We start from the raw sequence: 23,133 nt of genomic DNA, 5'->3' as shown, positions 1-23,133 counted from the left end.
AAACGAAAAAGTACCTACTACCATACCGTTTCTATATAAATGTTTTAAGCTGTCCCAAAATTACATATTCATATATTATTATTGTCGTTTTGTCCTACCGTAGTCGAAGGTCGCGTTGGCCTTTTATGAAAACAGTCCCTGGGAAATTAATACTAAAAGCTTTATGCTCATGGGACTGACAATATATTATTATGCAATATATAGGTTTATGAAATATGAAATTAAAAACAGGAAGAATAAAATAATCAAATAATAGATCGGGAAGTACCCAAATAGCATGATTGCAGAGCTAAGTTTTGGTCAATCTCTCTATCTATAAATTTTCAAACGAGTCAAACATTTTATCTGAAATATAGTCAGTCATACATAAGTATGTATAATATATAGTAAATAGGATGTTCAGTTGCGTATGTCGGCGTATTTTCTGACATTAATCTATGTTCGTAAACGTTATAGAAACTACTCAGCCGGGACATCCCAGACACTCGTGATGGATGTGAAACGAATAGGCTCTTGACTACTCATCGCTCTATCAAAATATCTCGGGGGAGGCTGTGCAATAGTCTAGCTATAATGAACAGCCGCTGTTATATGAGCCAAACTGAACTTCTCATTTTAAACTATCACACTTGTTTTGCTTTTATTTATTTTGCTATATTTCTGTAATTTCAAATTACAAAAATATCCTTACTTTTATCATACGACAAGGCGTTTTTACACGGACGTCTTTATCACTTGTTTACAAAACACTAAAACAAACCACCAACAAAGAAAACTACACATTTGTTTCCAACGCAATGATACATAGACACAAATGAGATACTATCTCGCAAGATGTGTGAGATAAATAACTTGGTATGTGAACACCACTTTAGCATCGTCCAACATGAGGTTAAAAATTGCCAGCAGCGACTCAACAAGTTGCGACAGATGCTGCGCTTCACAATATCTAGGTACACATGTGTGTGCTAACCTTTACTTTGTAACCTAGACACGAAACATAAGTAGCTTACTGCAAACTACATTTAACTCACCAACCACTAATCAGCCGACGAGACTGAAATAAATTTATATTTCCACTTGATAAAATAAAGTAGCATCGTCAGAAGCCGATAGCGTCAGTCACGCTCCAACAAACATTAAACGTTGAGATGAAACTTATAACTGTCCAGTGACGAGGCGTCAATGCATGACGAAGGCCCACTTCGAGTCACGACCAGCCTTGATACAGGAGGCCTGCCGCTTAATCGATCCCGAGCCCGGCCAGTAAGTCATGGATTAAGGGCTGCCAACTTTGCATAGACTCGTTAATGGGGTTTACCGAATAAATACGACAAAGCTGAGATAAACTTTGCGCTCAAATAAACGACAGTGGAGATACATCCGTGATCTACGCTATCTGTTGACAGTTTCATTATAATAACATATTAACGACGCCTAAGAGGCTTATGAAAAGTCCCGAAGTCCCGCATTAACAGGTATTATACGTAAGGTTTATACCGAACTATGGACGCTTAAACTATGAAACTGTAACTATTTCTTCAATTTAGTGTCGAACTTGGCTCGACTTTGTACAATACTGTAGCAAATTCTCTGCTTGGGAACGTTGTTATATTACGATACAACGTTATGGTCGTACACACGAGGCCGACCCTGTGTTTCATCTAAGCAATATTATGTCCGAAGTTGAAATATTTCGTGTGATTAAATGTTTCACTCGACACAGCACTAAATGGAAAAAGTTTTCAGCGATCCTTCCAACTTTAATACATTATATAATATGTAAAATGTTGACCACGTAAATTGACATTGGACAGTTTCATCCACAGTTCATCGGCTAAATAGATGTCGATGGCATATTCATTTTGAGAGTGCATTAATGGATAGTTAAAGCAATCTCTGTATAGTAGTTTCACACACTCTTCGCATATCAATTTTTTATACTGGAGAGTTGTGATCCATTTATTGTGTATCAGAATTTTATCTCTCAATTGTGAAATATTGGAAGTGATGTGTCTGTGCCGCAGTAGCGAGAGACCAGCTGCTGTCGTAATGCAGGTGGTAACGCAATCAGTGAGCGCCGACACCTCCGGCTGGGCCGGGGCCCGCCATGCATACTGATGCTCCATGTATCCGCTGAACACTACTACCTAATTTAACTCCACAATTTCCCTAATGAAAACCCCGAATGCCGTCTATACACAGTGTGCTGCCAACACGCCGCGCCGCACTGCAAACTACAAATTTGCTAACTATCAATAAAATTAATTTCAATATTATCTTCTAGTTTGAATAGCGTTTAATTTTGAAGTTAATTTATGCATCAAAAATATCATAACATCATGCTTTAGTATAGCTACCAAAACAAGGTTTCAATTTACATTGACGAAAATTGTTTGTTAGATATTTTTAACTAGCTGAACACAATGTTGCTAAACATAAAAACATATTTTTGTCGGTTGCTATCTGGTATGGTGCGTAGTAACAGATTTTAACCCTGTTCATTATTAATAACATTGCTTGTGATTAAAAGCACAAACAACATATTGTACATTATTATTATGACGAATAATAGGTCCTTTGCAAATAAATTGGCATAAAAGCAAGGGTGTAACACCTGCCGCCGGCTAATGCGTGTTCCCAAAAATAATTTCGTGTTTATTTTACCCCGCAAATCCTATGGGTATAAGTATTAACGGGTACACAAATGCCATAAAAACCCTTCCACCTAACAATGAGGCTAACAAGATTGTACATCTGATCATTTTGCTCATATAAAATATGTAATTCCTCCTTAAATTTATTAACATGAAGTGGTAAAATACGCAAGCCAATTTAATAAATATTAAATGAGCTGGCACTGTTAAAATTCTTGCAGGCTTTCAAAAGTTTTTTATTGCATGCATGCGAAGCGCACACCGAGGACTTTATTATTGCGAGTGTTCGCCGCATACAGTACGACGGAAAACCCACTAATATTTACAGGTGGAAACAACTTAAAGCTTAATATTTAATTTGAAAGCACTCGAACACGATCAATGTAAATTAACTGTAATCCCGGCTGATAGCGAGCGTCTATCGTCTTCTGATTACGGCTCTCAAAACATTGGTAAGAAACTTAGATCCATTTAACATTAATGTACTATTCATATTTAAGTATGTCATAACAAATGTTTTTCCCAAGTGTCAGTCCTCATATTTTTCATGTAACCCATTTATTACATGTAATATTAGAAAACACGATAGGACCTTTCCCACAAGGGGCGTATAACTTTATTTCAACTGCGAGCTCGTTACGTCAGTTAACTGGGAACTCCTCCGTTTTAATTATACTTGAACTTAAGCCTTATTAACAATGGAACATCGAATTTGACAGTTGAATGCGAAGTGTTGTGGCAAGACAAATGGTCGTGGCGCGGAGGGTCGATGTTTATAGGTAAGGGCTTGTGTACTTTCCACTTCACGCATATTATTCAACAATTTCATCTGACTCAAAGAGAATAAAGAAACTTCTGCATCTTTATTGACAACATGGCCCATTAAACTTGCCCATAAAGTGCGTATATCTTATACTTGTTAGTTAATTCAGTGTGATAAGAAACGACATCTGCTTGTCATGGCTCGGTCCCTTGTAGTTTAATTGCCGTCTGTCGAGAGAACATTCAAGGCTTTACTGCGAGATTGGCTTAACTGGGACGGCGGTAAGCAAACGTAATGTATGTACGTAAGGAATAGACGATGATAAATGTAAGCAGTACATTGCGCAAACGACGTTATTATGCAATAAGTGCGACACTCTGAAAATCGTATCTACTCGCCTTTAACCGCGCGGTAAGCACCCCTTTCCCCCAACCATAAATATAAATGGGTGCTTGATGATATTTCAAAACTCATTACAATAAATTGCGTTGAGACATCTTGAGCAGCTATTTCCCTATCGCTATTTTGAGAACAAACGTTTTGTCTCACATAATTATGTTATTCTGTTCATTTACGCTCGCAACCCGCAAGTTATCGCTGTTCGTTTTTTTAAGTTAGCAATGCTTGTTAGCAGTTAGAAGCCGACACGAGAGATAGTAAAGCGCACACAAGTCCGTAGAACTAACTACGTACAGGTGTGAGCTCGAGATGTTTTCCACACTAAGAGATACCCGTACATGCAGGGGTGGAGGAGGTTACCCCACTCTGATGTAAAGTACACAGACTAGAGTAGGTTATACAAATATGCGCAAAGGATAAAATTTCCCAGGTTGTGTGTGTTTTTCTGTGTCAGGGAAAAATGAAAAGGTTCAATTCAAACTTTAGAGAAAAAATATTTGATAATAAATTGGAAATGATAAATATTGACGGCTCCTAATTGGAAAGCAATTATGCTCTTACTCTCGTCTGCTCTTATTCGATGGTCCGCTGTTTTTCATGTTATTGGTTAACGAACCGATTAAAAAGACTTTATTCATTTTTTAAATATATTATCCGCTTATCTGTCTCGGCTTTACTTTTTTCATTTATGAAAAAAATCGTAATGCAAGTCAGCTGGCAACATTGCGTTGTACAAAGTGACACGTAAGCAGGTGAAACACAACTCAACGATACGCTTGGCAAACAAAGGTAAATGCTGTATGCGTCCACTCTAAAAACAAGGTAAATGGCGTCGGATCCATTTTGTGTGAGCTGTCTCAGCATATTCCAAAACCGAGCATCCGAATAAAAAAATACAACGCATTCATTGAAATTGAAAAAGAGTCCAGTTTGTTAGCCAAAAACAAATATTTGTTAAAATGTTTATTGCTTTAAATACGTGGCAACGTTTCCAGTATCCATATCATCTAAAACAATGTTTTGTTTTGTGGTTGTTTGTTTAATCGAATGAGAATCGCTCAGTCGCTTTTGTTTATAACTTTACCCAAACTTTGTCAAAATACGCGTAGCTCCCGCTAATGTGTTCGCGGTTCACCCGAGTGTGTTTGGATCTTTATTTAATTAAATTATGTTACAGATGTTACTTTTGGTATTATTTTAAGAGTTTCACTATAATGATTAAAATGTAGAGTTGAAAACAATGAGTAAGTTTTATTCCACTTAAAATTACAGTCTACATTTGGATTGCACATTTTCTTCAGCACTATGCGAACTTGAAAAAATAACATGATCGTTGCTTGCTGTATGAATATACACTCTATAGCAATCTATATAATGTGTTATAATAGCAGTCCCATGTGCTGACAATGTTACTCCTTACAAGGGTCCGAGCTGAGGCATCTCTTTGAGCCCAGCGAGAAGCTTTGTGACAAGTTTGCCACTTAACATCTCACGCCCAGTCCGTTAACATCCTTAATAATTATAATGTTTAAATATGGATGACGCTTTTAGAGCAATTTAAATATTGAGTTGATTTGACACGCCAACTTACCCGGGAACGGGCGGCACCCAGTAAGGGTCTACTTAAGACCTATCTTTATCTCATTAATAATAAATTACGGATCCGCTTACCGTCTACTTTACAAAGAGCGTTTAATAATAAAACACCTTGTCCTTTTAGCGATAAGAGGGACTCGTGAGTTCTACATGAGTACGATATTCCGGCAATTGGTCCTAAGGGATAAAACAAGACTTCTTTAAATTGTTACCTGTAGAAAATAATTAAAAATGTAATCCCAATTACGTATAAATAACGCAGATAAAGTATTGATTAAGTAGTTCATTAGCATATGTAAACATTCCCTGTTGTGTAATAGCTGTGTATGTATGAGGCCTCATAGACCGCAGCGTTGAATTGTACGAATAATTACTATAATTGCTACGAGTGTTTATCGGATCATTGATCGCTAGGAAAGCCGGTAATCTTCTGACACTAATGGAGATAGGGGTGTTTGTCAAAATGTATCGTGTTTCCTACCGGGACTTACTATAAAGGTCTCGGGTTCGTAAAGTTTTAACCCAATGGTATCGTAACTGATACCCCAGGGTGCAGGAAAATTTAAGTATTTCCGTTCATTGTGGTTATTTTAGTGTTCCTCTGAGACAATAACCAAATTCTATACGTTGCTTCACCTGTCTGTCATTAAAACCTTTAGGTTGTTTATGAGATTCTTTCAGAAAAAAAGTACATGTTTACCTACTGAATTTAACAATAACAAAGCAACTTAAAATAAAAAAGGATTCCTATATAATTTATGGTATAGGTATGTATGACCACGTGTTGGAAATTGCGGCGTAAGGCGAAGAGCGCCGAGGACTCCTGATCGCCGGATCTTTACACAGAACCCTCGTTTATTGAATTTTCATGATTCCCTTTCATGCAAGTTCACCGATTCTTTGGAATCTCGGCTCGGCGGACTTTTCTAGCGTTGCTGGTACTATTTTTGTAAAAAAAGTCCGAATTAAATAGTTTTTACAAACTTTTTAATTTTACGTAAGTAGGTATGATCTATTTGTCTGCATTAAGTTGCTATGAGAAATAACATAGGTAATTGAATTTTTCATTCAGTAGAACTATAGGTAACACCATTGTTTGACTGGTACCGATTGACACGTTCTGCCACTTTTACTGCTGTAGAAATATGTAGTTGCAGGTAAGAAGGCTATCTAACTTTTTACAAAACTTAGAAATACAATAATAATTATCATTTTTTTATTATATTTTAATCTAATATTTAAAAATATAAATGATATGTTGAAAGATAAATAAATGCACAACCATCAATATAATGTTTTTATTACAATGTAGGTATGTGCAAAGTTCTATCACAATTCTGTTTCAATCGACTTTTATACTTTGATGATTGTTTGCTTTCTATTTACCGAATGGATCAAAAGAAATTAGCGGATTACTTTCACACGATTTTTCAACAAAAAACGAGACGCCCCACAAAAAGTTCAAAAGGTTTCACTAAGTCATTAAGATTGATGTCCAAGATTGGTCCGCAGTAAAAAAACTTTTGAACGTTCCATCTCCCTAATATCCAGCCATATATGAAGATAAATCTATGCCCAAGAGAAGAAAGCGTTTCTAATCTTCCAGAAAGCCTTGACATTGTTTCTTAAAATAGAACAGAAGGGCGGGGCGTGTGAGGTCCAAAGATTTCGGGGAACAACCGCAGTTCCTCATTCACAAACTTACAACAGTACAAGATATCTGAAATATTCTACATAACATACCTCTGTGTACAGTCAACAAAATTGACTTTTAAAACTTTCAACAATTTTTAGTAGTCAAGTGCAACATGGCTCGTAATTCACCAATATGTAGGTAGGTAATATATTTGCGGGCGCAGCGATATATTTATTTCGAGTTTGCACGGCAAAGTGTTTTGCTCACTGTACACATGTTCATGAGCGCTTACATAGCAAGGTGTTGTTCGCAATAGTCCCTGAAGAGTTCTTTCGTTTGCGGCGCCAAATTGAATTTCCGTTTCGATACATTTAGATAAGTGTTGGTATTATTTTGCTGTGGGCTTCTATTTTGGTAGTGTTGTCGCTTTATTTTTTACTTAGAATGTGTTTCTGGTATCTCACTTGCACAGTGTGAATATTTAAAATTGCATTAGTTTTTCTTTTTCGTTTATTTATAAATAGCTTTGTTGAAACACTGTTCTCTTAAAATCATTGCAAATTCATGATTTCTTGGCTCTAAAAAAAGGTTGTAAGTACAGATGTTTGACAGGTGCATATTTTTGTAACTTCCATCACGAGTATTCTTTTATTCATCTTCAAGCCACAGTATCATTACGTAGAAATTATGAAGAGCACTAAAGTATTGGATATATCGTACGTTGTTAGACCTCTGCTATAAACAGTCCCTGTTTACTCCAGTTGACCCTTATAACTTTCACACGATGAGAGCCACCTAATAATATACGTTGTTTACTTGCTAGACCAAATGAAGGTAAATAAGTCCGACACGGTTCCATTTTCGGCAATAGCTACGTGCTAGTGCTGTGACGTCCTCATATTTAATTAAGTTATATTTACTTATGCTTCATACCCAACTTCATTATATAGGTATATGAACCAACATTTCTATAAGCATGAAAAATAACAGTTATTTTCAGTGTTGTGAAAATTTATCATCTCACACGAGGATGTCATTACCGATTTCCTAAGATTAAAACGCTCTTTCATTGACTTCCTCATATTCAGCATTCGATGATGAGGTTGTCAAACAAGTTGACTTGAAGTGGACTCGTGTTTAGGCCATTTTTAGTAGTAAACTGTCCCATTTGTGTAACATATTACCATTTTATTCTTTACACAAACCTGCTTATCAGATTACACTTATTATACAGCAATGAACTAATTGTAAATATTTTAAATCCTCGTTTCGTATGAAAGATAAATATCATTACATATTTATGAATCGAATATTATTGAACCTACTCGTATATGAAGCGACTCGAAGTGTCAAGCGCAGGTACGATGACAGGTGCTCGTCAAGTCTGCTCGGGTCACATTACGCGTTCACGCTGTCAGCTATTTCTGTTCCCTTACTTTTTTCATAACAAACAAAAATATATAGCTCGTATGTTATTTTGTGTTGTTGTTGAAACCTTGTGTCCTTTATCAAGTCTATACTTGACCGTCCACTAGTATGAATTGATATTGAAATTCAAATTCAGTTTGAATTTGCCTTGCAATATCCTGTGTGAGATAAGCCTTATATGCATAAGTCCTTCCTCACATGAAGAGCTTGGACATTGTTTAAAATAATAAGATACCTAAAAATAACTACCAAACTACCGTTCCAATGCATAAGTTATGAAGTTTTATCTGAATTCATAATTTATTGTGATAACCAACTGAATTCATTCGTCCATTAATTTTGCGTTACCAATCAGCTGTCAGAATTGACTCGAAGCAATTAGGGGCGGGACTGCAAGAGTGATTTAAGTAAAAGTTTGTAGTTTACGTCGCTGTTGGACTTGGCGAATGTCATTCAGATGGCGATTAATCACGAACGCTTTGTCTGAAGATGCAAATAGCTCATAAATAGTTCGTTAAGGGTGTCCAAGGGAATTTATATTGTATTGATAAATAGCTCTAAAATTACGTTTCAGGGTGTCTTGCGTACGTTTGTAGTATATTTTGAAGCAGAGGGTCTAATTAAATTAAAAATAGAACATAGATATACTGTTACTAATTGAAAGATATATCTAGCTACTTCTTGAATGACTATAAGAACGTAGAATCCCACTTTGTCTCTTCTGCAAAAGATTATATGAAAGCATTGAAGGATGCACCAATGTTCTTTTTTTTCGACCGGCTTAATAAATTGCCGTTGCCGTCTCCAGGTTGGGAACAATCATCAACTGCACCGACGAAAACGCTTTTTATTTCTACTTTTAAAGATAAAGTGCTTAGTGTGTCCTACGTCAGGCAATGTAGCAGGCAATATAGGTAGGTAATCCGTTTAGCCCGAGCGCCACAAAGTGTTGTTACGCATGTCTGCGGAGACTATCCTCATCTATCTTCAAGGGTGACCGCTTAAGAATGGACAGGACAAAGAGCTGGCCATTACGACGCGCCTTCAAATTGCAACTTGCTCGACAAAGGACTTTGCCGTCTCATGTCTATTCAATTACTGTGAAGGTCAACAAACGACAGCATCTATATCATCTTGTTAGTATCTATAGGTATTCCTAAAAGCTTCAAGAACTATGTTATGTTATAAAACTTCAGGGAATAACAGGCCCTAACAACGTGGGCACGAGCCTACACAATTCTAAAAGGTTCAAAACTGAGTTTTAATTAAGAAGATTAATGAAATTCAAAACCTCGAATACTAATAGACACGATATTGTCTGTGAAGCACCCATTCAAAGTGAATAGAGCAGTGAACGCTGAGTGACGCTTCTGTGCGCGTGGGTTCACTGGTGAACTCGATATGTATGACTTTCGGAAATCTTTCAGAGTTCTCACATAAAGGCCATCAGTTGTCCAGTAGAAAGGGTATTCGATGCGACCCAGTAAAATCTTTGGAACCAGTTGAAAGGCTGAAGTTGCAAAAGCTTTTTTTACTGTCTCTCTCGACTCGTGACGTCCGGTTCGCGTTCACGAGCGCGATTGATTCAGCGGCGGCTGGTTCAATAATTCAGCAGGATGACTTCCAGCGAACATGTCGCATATCCCGCACGGGAACTGGCCGCGATATTGACAGGCCCGTCAGCCAACCTGACCGTAAATAACAGATAAATTAAACAGGCTCAAATGTCACCGTACCTAGATATTACGTTAACAAGCTCTTTGGATGTTTACTTAGGTCACTGCAGCAGACACGCGTTTTAATGAATGAATATTGCTTACAGAAGTTTCATTCACAGTAACTATGAAATATTCGTACATAACAATAAAATATGTATAATATAATATTCTCATTTTCCAAACTGCACGGAAAATGGCGGCGCGGTCGCATTGCTGAGGCCCATAACCCCGCCAGCTATTTCCAATCACACGTTCCTCATTCCGGCATCACGCACCACACCACGCCACATATTAAGCGTTTCAATTAAAACTTATTGCTCAAACTTTTCTATGTAGAAGATTAATTTCTTAATATTTCTATCTGCCATCTTAATTAAACTCTCGGAGGTTTGGTAATTCTTTAGGATGAAATACAAATGTCTTCCATTAACAGACTTATTTTGACTAATGGTAGGTTGTTACGAAATGCGACAGGGTCGTAATTAGGTAGTGAAAGACATGCCACTGGATAGTATGTCATCGCCTCGCCGCAAAGATAGTATCTTTAATTTATCTGTGCAGAAAAACTACCAGGCCGTCCGAGTCGGTTACACTCTTATTTTTCCGCTGAATGTAATCAGAATTTGTTAAAGAACTTATCTCTCAAAATGAAGTTCTTCATTTCAATACAACACGTTCATACCAGAATTCAGTGTTTTGTATATGTTGCACTTTACATAGGGGGATAATTTATGACATTGTTTTTATTTTATTCTAGTAAAGTTCTTTGTTTTTGTCTTAAAAGTCATGAAAATCATAAAACATGAAATATGTACATCATAAAATTGCCTAGTTGTCGAAGCATGCAGCGTGCAATAGTCTGCTGCTTCACAGTTACATATAAGCTAGGTGCTACCATGGCAGATCGATTCCAAAATCCTATTACCCACATTTCATTAAATTTATATTTTCCAACTACATTCTCAAATCAAATCCTTTAGCCGGTCGCGGCTTATCATTGAATTTATGCCTTTTCACTTCAATAAAAACGTTTTAAAACGAAATTTGTTCGATATCGAATAAAATGTACTTTTTTCTTTGAAACTGCGACGTATGGGAAGTATGCTGCGGTTCTTCTTACTTCTCAGTCTGATGTTATGTGCGTTGGTGTTAGCAAAACGCAGACAACATAAAAATAAGGATGACTTGGGTGGGCGCTTGATAACTGCCTTGAGGAATGACGTGAACATCGACCTCTCGGCTGACGAGGAGTATGAGGACCTCCGGGCGGAACTCCTCGCTTACCACTCAGCACTCGCTTCCATTGCTCCTACTCGTAGTGAGTATAAAAATTACTTTTAAACCCGTCTATTCGGAAGCGGTATGTAGGTATGTGTCGTAGTTGATATATTCGTGGAAGTCTAATAAAAATCTGAACATTCACTGCGCCTTAAAATAACTTGGGGTAAAACCTTCCTTGTGAATTTATTGTTTTTGGGTACATTCTACCTGAGACAAAATCCACAGGTATTTCCATCAAAATCGTTTTGGTACTTAGAAAGTAATCGCAACGTGTAGGTGAGGTAATGCCGTTTCCATGTTTATTCACGAAAAGTATTCGATAGCAACTCCAAGCATGCTCGTAAAATTGTTATATCGAGATATTACCTAATGAACATTTTCCTCAGGGTCGATGAAAACGACGCCATGTTGGCAACTGGGCGGTATTTGCGTCGACCAACAGATGTGTGAGGGCCAGCGCTTCTTAACCCAAGTAAATGGATGCAGAAATAATTTAGAAGTATGTTGCTTCAAGTGGAACAACTTCCACGTCAGAGACATGAAAGACAAAGGACTCGATACTTTAGCTCTGCCCTGGAGTAGACAACAAGATTTTGGTGGCAAAGGTATTGTACCAAAATTGAAGATAGTCCAAACGAAGAAGAAGAGGTCCAAAAGAAAACGTGAAGATGATGACGCCCAAATTGATGAAATACCACAGTACCGTAAGAAATCGCCTCTGGTGGTTATAGTACAGACATAGAAGAACTTCAACCAAGCAAACTATTCACTTATGTTCTATTTGTTTGATTTTACGTTACTTGAAAGATTCCATATTAATTCGTGTTGTAAAATACTTCAACCAAAACATTAGTTGGCTTATCGAAAGTACTTTCTTTGGTTAATTAAAAAGTTAATGAAACAATATGATTTATAGTTTTATTTGGTTATTTTTCGTAAACATGTCACTGTTGATAAGATGTGTTATTATCGCTTTAGTTGTTACAAATGTACTTGGCAACAACAAAAACGGTAACGGAAAGAGCAATGGAAATGGTAACGGAAAGAGCAATGGAAATGGCAATGGAAAGACTAACGGAAATGGACAGACTAATGGAAATGGCAATGGAAAAACTAATGGAAATGGCATTGGACATAGCAATGGAAATGGCAATGGACATAGCGCTGGACTTACCCCTGGAAATGGCAACGGACAGGGAAATGGGAATGGGCATGGGAGCTATGCTCAACCTCCGATATCTAGCTCTTTCAAAGACGTATTCCTCCCTGGTTTAGGGAAGAAACCAACACTCGGTTAGCAATTTGTTCATTATTCATTGTTATTATACTATTTTGCACAATTTTCTATTGAAATATAATTTACAAAATTATAAGCACCAAAAATCAATGCACCTATCACCGTGCCATGCGATGGTTGGGGCAACGGCCCGTGTGTGCAGCTGTCTTGTTCCATGTGAAATACCAAAGTTTCCTTATACCGCTTTTACTGTGCTCGGCTTAGGACCAAATTCTCCGAAGGTTTTGCTGATTTACCAACTCTGTCAGGTCGCAAAATATCCCTGTAGGTCAAGATAAATCCTTGCGAAAACCCCAATAAACATTTACCCATTGGCCATTATTTGCATCATCGTATATTCCGTTGGCCGTCCACTAATCTCATGCGGATAATAAGTTCTCTTTGCTGTCATACCCATGTTCCCCAGTATTTGACGTTGAGATTTATTCATTCGTACCTATGTATGTACATTAGACATCAAGTTTATTTAAGTTACAATTCGCTTAGTTGCTTCATAGACAGTTTTCATTGTAAGTACTATAAGGTACAAATGTACTTCTTCTATTGCAATACCTACAGTAGTTTTTTCAATACCATGTACGAGTAGTGTCAGTCATTGCTATAGTGATGATATTTATATTTGTACAACATGTTGTAGTGCTTACATATATAAATATCATCACTATATCATCACTATATCATCACTACAGAATAGAAAAAATATATATCGCTTTCACACTAGCGAACTTTCCTGTCGGTTTTTCCAAGCGTCAGCACTCGGAGCGTACGGGTGGTGTAACGGGTATGGGAGTTACAATAAACAATTAACACTATTCGTACACAAGATACCGCTAAGAACCGAGCGGTGGAATTCTTCCGCTGGGATCGGTTTTACACGCGACAAAAATGCACTAGTATGAAAGTGCTGTTGGAATAATAATTTTTTTTCTTGAATTCTATATTTCGAATGAAACGGAATTGATGGATCGTGATTGTTCCAAGAGAACTTATTCGTGGATAGGTACAAGGTAGGTATCCATTAGGTACGTAGGGAGATTATTTTTCTGTGATGTTTTGTAATTAGCCATTTTATGCTGCCCAATGGAAATCATGAATAAGGTAGTTTTTGAGCTTCTATTGAATAGGACCTTCATATTTGTAATAAGCTAGACAGTCAGCATTGTGGAGGATGTAATAATAATACAAAACTTACTTGACACAGGAACAACTAGGTCGACTTGCTGGGCTCGAGGTGGCATATGTGTGGACATCAGACAATGTCCTTCGCTTCACATGGATGTCGGAGTGGCTGGGTGCTCTTGGGGGTACAAAGTCTGCTGCAAGGTCCATATACTCGGCGCCCCCACAGTCGGTAGTCAACGAAGATACTCTGTACCAGTTATAAACAACCTGGATGATCTAGGAGCTTCTTTAGAAATAATCGCTCTAAGGAACTCGATGCTACTGTCCAGCTGGCAATCAAAAAATGACGATATTCACTTAGATGAATTGCTCAACTAAATAAAAAAATATTTTTGCTAGGCATTTTCCTTATACTGATAAAACTGTTATAATAATAAATAGTTTGTGTCGGTGGTAGTATCCAGTAGGCGTCTCAAATATGATAAGGGTGTACGGACACCTTCATTAATTGTATACAGTCCTGGCAAACATAACGCTTGACTAAGGGAGCTCCCAATTTATGCAGTTGCCGTTACCTCAGTCTGCCCCGGGGAAAACGGACTTGTTGTTATGTTATGCAAATTCCTTTTAACAACGAAACACACATTACAAGTATATTTGGCCACTAAATCGAGTCATGTTTTACTATAATTACGGGCAAATATTACCAGGTAAAAAAAAAAGTATTTAGGTACTGAATCTGTACTAGAACTTGACATACACACACACACACACACATTTGCACATTTTTTTTAATCTTTGTATTTGATAGATGAAGTGAATATTATAGATGTTTAGGTATTGTAACACATCACTAAAACGCCTGTATTGTTACAACTGAACCTCAGAGCATAATTTGAGCAATATACACACAGACGCTAAGTGTTACCAATTCATTAACCATGAAGTGCCTAAATTAAGCCCACCATTGTTTATTAAAGTGGCTCATTCATGCTCCACCACCGTGCTTGCTAGCAATTAGAATATATATTACATAACATCTTGAAGCCTGTTTCAGCATTTGCTCTTCTATTAAAATTAAAGTAGTTGTTCGGGGTTCAGTTTCAATGCGAGTTTATAATAGAAATTGGATTCTTATGGAGTCAATCTTTATATTGACGCATGTTTGAGGAAATACTTATATTGGAATTGTGGCTTCAGAATTTTTCATAAACTTAGGTACGCTGTACAATACGTTGGCTCAATCGATGGAGTAATATATTTCGTCGTAGGTATATATCCATGTTTCCCCACGGAATACTGGCGTTCCAATTAGTAACAACACTCCTCTTTTAACAACGCAACAAAAAACGTCGAAAAATAAAAGTTCCAATCTCTCCCGGAACGTTTACCCAAATCAACAAAAGGTGCAAAAATCCACAATTGTACATACATAAAGCGTTAGCATTAGGGTAAAGTAAGCAAAGCCGCGAGCTCTCGAGTTAATAAGGATTCTTGGTTCAAAGATGGGCCGTTAGTTTGAATGCGTGCCAAATTAGTTTACCTCATCCAGGCCGCCTTCAACATTCGTAATGAACAAAACTAAGTTTATGTATTCGCACATAAGGCCGGCCACAAACTACAGTTTGACGTGAATTGTACGTACGGAGGCTTAGATCATAACGGTGAAGTAGACGGTAAGTTATACGTGAACAGTCAGTGTTCTTAACGTTACTCTCCGACTAACATGGACCCAGAGCCAGCGGTAATGTAGTAGATTCTAACTTGAAGCCAACGATTAATGTTACGGGTTTTGAAGGAACATTTTGGAGTTCAAACTGTGTATCAGTTACTGCTCATAGAAAATCAAATAAAACATTGCTCAATGTATTAAAACATGGTTGGTCTAATGAAATTGTGACTACTGAGCATGGTATAAGTCCAATTCCGAGGTCATATATTCCGGGTGGGAAATAGGTGCCTAGAGAGCGAATTTGTGGCAACTCCTATAAAGTGGGATTGATGTAACTGTACTCCTGGTACAGTACTTCCCTCCCTATGCTGTGGTGAACACGTGATGCGAATATGAGAAATATAATTATTTTGTTTAAAAAAGGTAAAGAGTGGTACAGAATGGATTTTTCATATAATTTTCAAACACTTTTGTATACCTAATTTAAGAAGTTGAAGTCAGCACATAACCATAAGATACCCTGATCCAAATTTTGCTCAACTTATTAAATATTAATCTCATCATCGAATCTTCACGGAAGTAACTATTTTTTTACGATTCAAATTATGAGTCTGCTTTAACTTTGTTCATGAAATTACATTCACTCCATCTCTACATTTACGATGTTATTCTAAAATAACTTCAGTACAGCATTTTTATACGTATATTATTAAAGACACGGCACTGAGTCGTTAGAAACTTTCAAGAAATATAAAAGAAAAAGGTCACTCCTAACTAATACAATTTTCACAACTACAGGCGAAGGTACAATCACGAATAGGTACTGCATTTTTAATCAAGGAACTATTCAAAATATTTCCCTCCCTATAACTTTACCCCGGAATATTAAACTTCGTCAATTCATTGAATTCTTCATAACCACTTTTTGTTCGAAGTCGAATAAAAGAACCTCAGTAATGTTCAGAATAAATTGAGGGTTGGATGTTAATTAGTGAGGCGTTTAGCTGAATAGCTTGTGAAGATGAGCTGGCTGAGGCCGGCGCGTGATCACGGCACTGGAGCTACGATCACGTGCGAAATTTATAGCTTTAAAAAAATCGTTCCGTTTCCAAACTGCCTGCAATACCTCTAGATGAGTGCCTCTTGAATGTTTTAGTACCTATCCATGATAGAAGGAATTCCAACAATCATGCTGGTATTCCCAGAACGTTGCATTTGATTAACGAACTGTTAAACATTTTAGTTCAGCTTTGTGATTCTGCATGTAGATATCTATTATTAATTAACAGTTATAAGCATTGATATACTAATAAGTATGTATTAAAATCATGACTGGTTCTTAGTTGTATGGTAGTTTTATCTATCATATACATACCGTTGATTTTAAGATTCGAACTTTTAGATAAAGATTACTTCTGAAAATCTTTACAACCATTAACAGCATAGTCTACCTACAACTACAGCCTAAAATCCTTGTGTGATACGTTGAGCAATAAAATAATAATGGCTGTAATAGCTGGCCATAAAATAAATGTCCACGTGTGAATTTGGAGGCCGGCCATGGAAGCGTCACGGCGAACAATCCTGCGGGTATTATTACCATAACCATCGCGATTGGTAAGCGGATTCACGATCGCTATGACGTTGTTTGTACACAGGTTAATGTGGCTGCCTCGACGTTTTATAGTCATCTGACCAGCAATTGCGTGGATAGGTAAATTCTGTTCTCATCCCAATAACCCGAATGTACGAAATAGGAATTGAGAAAAATATCGAAAAGGTACTTTGAAAGGGAGATTTTTGTTCGTACTAGGAAAGAAATGAAAATATCATTTTAAATAATTACTTTACACCGCTTTACGAAGGCGAACGTGCAAACATAAAGGGGATCATGCGCCGACATTTTTGGAACCATTTTCACGTGATAGCTTGCATACGAGACGCGCCCAAAAGTAATTGAAATATGCCACAACTTCGGGCGTTTCGTTATCTCTCAGAAACATATCAAGATATATTTTACTTGCAAAATTTTCCTCACATTTGTAATTGAGGTTATTTATAATACATAAGCGCCTTAGGGTTATTAACATTTCAATGGTTTGAAAGAATATTGTTAAGTAAATCAGCTTATTCCGCCCAATTCACAAGGCAATTTAATGAAAAGGGTTATATTTGTTGTATAAAAGGCGCCAAAAGCGATAGATCGTATAAAATTGGACTTTGTAACGAGGTACAAAGCAATATGGGGTAATGAGTGTTGTAATAAAGATCAAGTATTCAATTTAGCCCAAAGCTTCATTATTTAATTATGGTAGCCTATTAAATTGACACGAAATCGTTAAGTACCAATTTTATCAACAATTATCTATTTATTGTTCAATTATTTTGAACTGAAAATGTTCACAGCATTCTTTAAACGGTACTTCATCTAATCTGTAATATGACGGATAAACTGCAAAAATACTGCTTTTCAAATCTTTTATATCGAACCGGCAAACCTTCCCCGTGTCCCTCAACCCAATTTCATAACTAAAAAAAATGTTAATAACGGGGGGAGAAGTTCATGAATGTGTTTTCTTATAAAACGGTTCGAAACATACACAGCACAAAGAATAATAAATCATGCCTGATCTTGTTAGAAAGATTCATGGTTTAATAATGTGAATATAATTAACTCATCAAACAGTTTTTCTTTCTTTAGTGTGCCTTATAAATAATGATGAATGTGTGTAGATGTAGCTATAAATAACTACTTTCTAACAAGCATGTCTTCAGATGTACCTAATGATGAGAAATATGGCTAAAAATTGCAAAAAATTTGGACAAAACCGGCAAGTCCATAATGAATATTAGGTTCTTGTAATATAAGCGCCCCGTAACCAAATTACAGCGTCAGTGATTTATTTGTAATACCACAGTCAATAAGGTTCAGCCGAAATTACAGGGAAACATCTAGGGTTGTGTAATAAATTGTTCAATAGGCAGGTTAATTAGACAATTCCTCCAAATGGCACCACGTAAATCGGAATAGGCCAACGCAAATGGTTTGCAGAAAACATTTCTCTGGAAAACAAATGAATTCTTAACAGGCCCGAAGCTATACGGATCGTAAAGAAAGGTAATGCGGTGAATAGCAATTAAAAAAGGTAGCATTCTAACAAACATTAGCTGTATTCTTAGTGTATCTTAAATATTATTGTAGGAAGGCAATTTTCGTTACGAATTACGCAAACTTTGAATGGCGTTCTCGCCAAACGAAATTACAGTGAGCGGAACATTGGTTTTTTAGCTTTACGATGGAAGTTTTGAACGGAAGCTTATACAGGGAATGGGTACGCCAGGCCCTCGGAATTCCGTCCGCTCGTCGCTTCGTATGCAAATGTGTTCAACACTACAATACATTTTGCTATTTGCATTCTAGCTAATTGCTTTTCCTTTCGACGCCGCCCGAACAAACGACCGTTTATTTCTTTGTGCACCAGACACCTTATCGACATTGTTAACTGCTCCACAATATACTGATTTACTGTAACAAATTATCGCGGTCTCATTGTGTGAAAACATGATATTCAAGTGAAAGTGAATTATTGTATTTTTATAAGTTATCTAATTGGGAAGCCCGTTACAAAATAGTAGGTACTCTAAAAACTGATTTAGAACAACTTATCCTACACATCAACTTAATAGGTGTAGTTGGTGTAACTTTGCCAAAAGTAATTACAGAATACTCGTACAGAAGATCGTCTCTAATTACATTCTAAAGCGACAATTCACCTCGCTACGACATGTACACTAAATATTTAACAGTGTTAAGTCCTCAAGTTAAATGGATACAATCAAAGTTGTGACATAGCGCGAGATGTTCTGTGATGGGTCTTTTCAAACACCATTTGTTATTTATGTCGTGCAGAGCGGTTCTAGAAGCAAAGGGGCCACTGCAGTCACAGTACCGCTCATTATTACCATCCCTTGACAAACAAAGCAATAAAACACCCATTGTTCTAAACTCACACGTAAAAAAAGAATTCAGAACTCAACAGTCAAAATAAAAACAAGAAAACGTTTAATCCTTAAAGTGAAATGAAGAAAAGCCGTAGTATAAACGTTATAGGCGCTACTTTCTGCTCGTTAGCCTCATTACGCCGACTCGTTTAACGCTTATTTCCATTCACGATTTGCTTTATAAAAGAATAAATTCCCAAATTTTTATTATACCTGCGCCACTCAGACTCTCTTTGTGGTCTGAAAAAGCAGTAAGCTGCCATTCCAATACCTATATACTAAAAACGATTTCGTTCAATCCGAATTTTCCCGTTATGAAAAGAATAACAATTGACTGTGACTGTTGGGATTTGAACATGAACTCAATAAAGGCGCGTAGGCATCTCTTGTATGAAAGGTCAAATGTAGTATACCGGAGTTAGGGGCTCTCAAAGAAGCCGAGTTTGCTTGCACCTGTAGGTGTGGTATGGTAAATTTAATTACGCCGCTGTTGCCGGGCCGGCCACCGCGCCCCTGGTACAACCGCAATTTTGCGGCGCGCGCCTTACGCAGCTAAAGAGCTCACACCAACACCAGTTAATGTTCCGAACCCCTGTCGGACGTAATCGGATCGTAAATTGAACATTTTTACGGTGCCGTCGTTCATAAACATCCTCGCGCAACGTGTCACGAGCGTTTTAAACCAGTTAATGATAACATACTGTGTTATAGATGGATTATAGACTCCGCGACTATAAATCCCTATATAAAATTAAGTAACTGCTGAATAATGACACTTCAGTGCAATGTAATCAATCTTTTTTTTATAATGATGAATAATTTACCAATGAGGCTTTACATAAAACAATTGATAGTGAATTTCTAATATTAGCAAGCGAGTAATAGCTGAATCTGGTTAGTTAATGATTATAACAGCAATTATATTGGATTAATTTCATCGGTGTAGCCCCACGAAGCGTCTATTTTGCCAAAGATAAGATAAGCCCCAGATCGAGTTGGCTAGAATTAATTTCAACAATATTGCTTCTACTAAGAGATACATATCTAAACTTAGCATTTCGAAATTTTCGTCTACTGTTGTATTTGTTGTCTATTCTCGGTACCTGTCAATTTACATTATGATGTACTAAATATACATTCAGTCTCTCAAATAACATTCATAGAGCTTCATAAATCAAATTACACAATATTCATACTTTACGTCATCGCCTTTAACTTATGTATTTAAGAGGTACGTCTGCCACTACCGCTCGCACGATATAACCGCTATAAAGTTTGGTGAGAAACTGCCTTAAGAACGATCAGGTATTTTAGTCAAGTACTTAAGGATATTTAATTTGGTAGCATGTCTATCCGTTCCAAATCCAAACACTACAAATGCCTAAATTATGCGGCCATCACCAAGTCCTGAATACAAAGCTCCTAAAGTAAGAATTTAAAATTGGAATGCTTGGAGTGTTCACCCTTTGTAGGGACCAACGACGAACCTTATTTACTGTGAAATAAATTCTTTAAAAATTGCAAATGGAGAAACGGGGAGAAAAAATTCACCGGCAATTTCACAAAACAGTGTGCTTTGCAAGAAAACGCTCAAGTTTGTTGGCCTCAACTCAAACAAAAGAATTTCGTTTTTAATTTAAAAACTTTAGATAAAAGATTTTTGAAGTTTCTAATTCAGTTTATTCGTAAATAGATTTTTAACAAACAAAAGGATTAAATTGTGTGTGTCGTTGCATATTTTTGCAGTAAATAGATTCAATTAATCTCAGTCGAGATAAATTAAAATACATTAGGCGCGACAGCTGCCGCCATTGACAGGAGTCGTTACGCTTGACAAAAGAGAAAAAGACGTAATTTAACTACGCTCACAAATCACTAAAATTCTTTTTGTTTTCCCTCGAGCAAAGAATACGAAATACAGTATCATTTTATATTTTTGTTGCTAGATCGAACACTCGAGTTATTTACATGAGAGTAGCGTCAAACATCGCGTTACCGACACAATAGTACACTGATTGCGTTAGCTGTGTATTTTTCGTCTTCATGTGAATAGAAGCTTTTCAAGATAATAATCTATCATGTTTATGCATCAGCCTTAGATTCTAACGAGAACTCAAGCAAGATGTGAAAATATGAAAGCATCTTACAGTTCCTTATCTTACCCGTGATATGAATCGAGATCCTCTCAGTACTTCACCTGTACAACCTCGTACGGATTACTCTTCATAGGTACGTAAATCCCGTCTCAAGGTCATGAACATAAGTCGGCCACGCGCGGAAAGTGCTTCGAAACGACTGAAAGCTCGTAACATAAATAGATACATATAAAAATGTGTTCATATTGGATTTCCCATATGTATACTAATGTATATTGAGCGCATCAAGGATTTTAAACATGCTTGCTCTTAAATAGAAATGTTGTACCATGAAATCCATTGAATAGAGATCGTGAAGCTTTTGAATTTCGCCTCTCGTATTTCAGTATCGGGAATTCGAAAACTCGTCAATTTACATAGTTTATGTAGAGGCATATATACGTGGCCTTATCACGTACCCATTCCTAGACAGAAAATCAGCTCGGTTACGAAACGAGCCCAGAAATGTAAATGAACCGAGACGAATGCTGTACTCTATAAAAGTAAATGGTTGATTTCGAGGTTCACTCTGCCCCCGAACGCTTTTTTCTTTGCATTTCCAACGTTTTATTACATTTATGGCCTCGTGTCAGCGAAATGTCAATGCAAACAGAAAAATGTTGCTCCGTACGTTCGCGAAGCCTGGAGGTTGTTCTGACATTCACGTAGGGAAGATTGCGAAATACGTGCCATCGTCGTTAAAGTAATGGTTATCAAAAAATCTGGCGACTATATTGCTGTATTATAAAATTTTGTATCACCTAGACACGTGTGAAAAGGATAACATACCGTTCTAGTTTTAAATCCAATTACTTAGATCTGATTGAACTTATCAGACCTAATAAAAAATATATGTTACATGTAAATTTTAACAACATCAGAAACATATTAACGACAAAAAGTAGGTATACCCAATTCTTAAATCGTAGCCATCTACTCAATGAAACGGCATAGACAATTATCGCACTTATCTCAATAATAATCATTAACAACTCAACTTTACTATCGTTTTCTCTTCAGTAAAACAATAAGACTGTGCTATTTTTGTCCAAGATCTTCGCAACACTTTGTAGGCTGTGTAATATTTTTAGCTACAGATATTAATTTCCAAATATTATTTTTATTACCTTCGGTCCCAAAATAGACAATAACGATGACAACCAATTTGTAGGCTAAGGTAGATCCAGCAAAATAATAAAAATAAACAGACAATAGTAATGGGAGCGGTCCAATGGCTCCTTTATGTGATTTCCTTGGAAATTGCGGCAATAGCCGGGCCTGATTGCGTTAGCCTCTAGCCAACCACTCGAAGACGTCTTCGCCTTCAATGTGATTGCTTACTGCGTTTCATTAAGTGCTTAATCTATTATTCTATTAAGAATCCTCAGAGGAACACCTAATATTAGGATACAGATACAGCTTAGTTA

The 23,133-nt window shown here is 36.8% G+C and overlaps 2 protein-coding genes across 2 annotated transcripts; both read left to right on the top strand.

The window, feature by feature from the left end:
• Window positions 1-11,298: 11,298 nt before the first annotated feature.
• LOC124644652 lies at window positions 11,299-12,250 on the top strand. Its single transcript, XM_047184148.1, has 2 exons — window positions 11,299-11,515; window positions 11,865-12,250. The coding sequence occupies exons 1-2, from the start codon at window positions 11,299-11,301 to the stop codon at window positions 12,218-12,220; spliced, it is 573 nt and encodes a 190-aa protein (XP_047040104.1). The 3' UTR covers window positions 12,221-12,250.
• Window positions 12,251-12,383: 133 nt separating this feature from the next.
• On the top strand, window positions 12,384-14,275 carry LOC124643477. The gene is made up of 2 exons (XM_047182471.1): window positions 12,384-12,771; window positions 13,977-14,275. Exons 1-2 carry the CDS (start codon window positions 12,384-12,386, stop codon window positions 14,273-14,275), a joined length of 687 nt encoding a protein of 228 aa, XP_047038427.1.
• Window positions 14,276-23,133: the final 8,858 nt, after the last annotated feature.

The sequence above is a fragment of the Helicoverpa zea genome, chromosome 2 (assembly GCF_022581195.2).
Source record: "Helicoverpa zea isolate HzStark_Cry1AcR chromosome 2, ilHelZeax1.1, whole genome shotgun sequence".
NCBI classification, from domain to species: domain Eukaryota; kingdom Metazoa; phylum Arthropoda; class Insecta; order Lepidoptera; family Noctuidae; genus Helicoverpa; species Helicoverpa zea.
The sequence above is the reverse complement of the archived record's forward strand: the minus strand, read 5'-3'. Positions and strand labels throughout refer to the sequence as shown.

Bases quoted from the DNA above. Each gene is read 5' to 3' on its own strand.
- LOC124643477 (XM_047182471.1), top strand. From the start codon at position 12,384: ATGATTTATAGTTTTATTTGGTTATTTTTCGTAAACATGTCACTGTTG. The intron at 12,772-13,976 runs GTTAGCAATTTG...TACTTGACACAG, and splicing joins AGGGAAGAAACCAACACTCG to GAACAACTAGGTCGACTTGC.
- LOC124644652 (XM_047184148.1), top strand. From the start codon at position 11,299: ATGCTGCGGTTCTTCTTACTTCTCAGTCTGATGTTATGTGCGTTGGTG. The intron at 11,516-11,864 runs GTGAGTATAAAA...CATTTTCCTCAG, and splicing joins TTCCATTGCTCCTACTCGTA to GGTCGATGAAAACGACGCCA.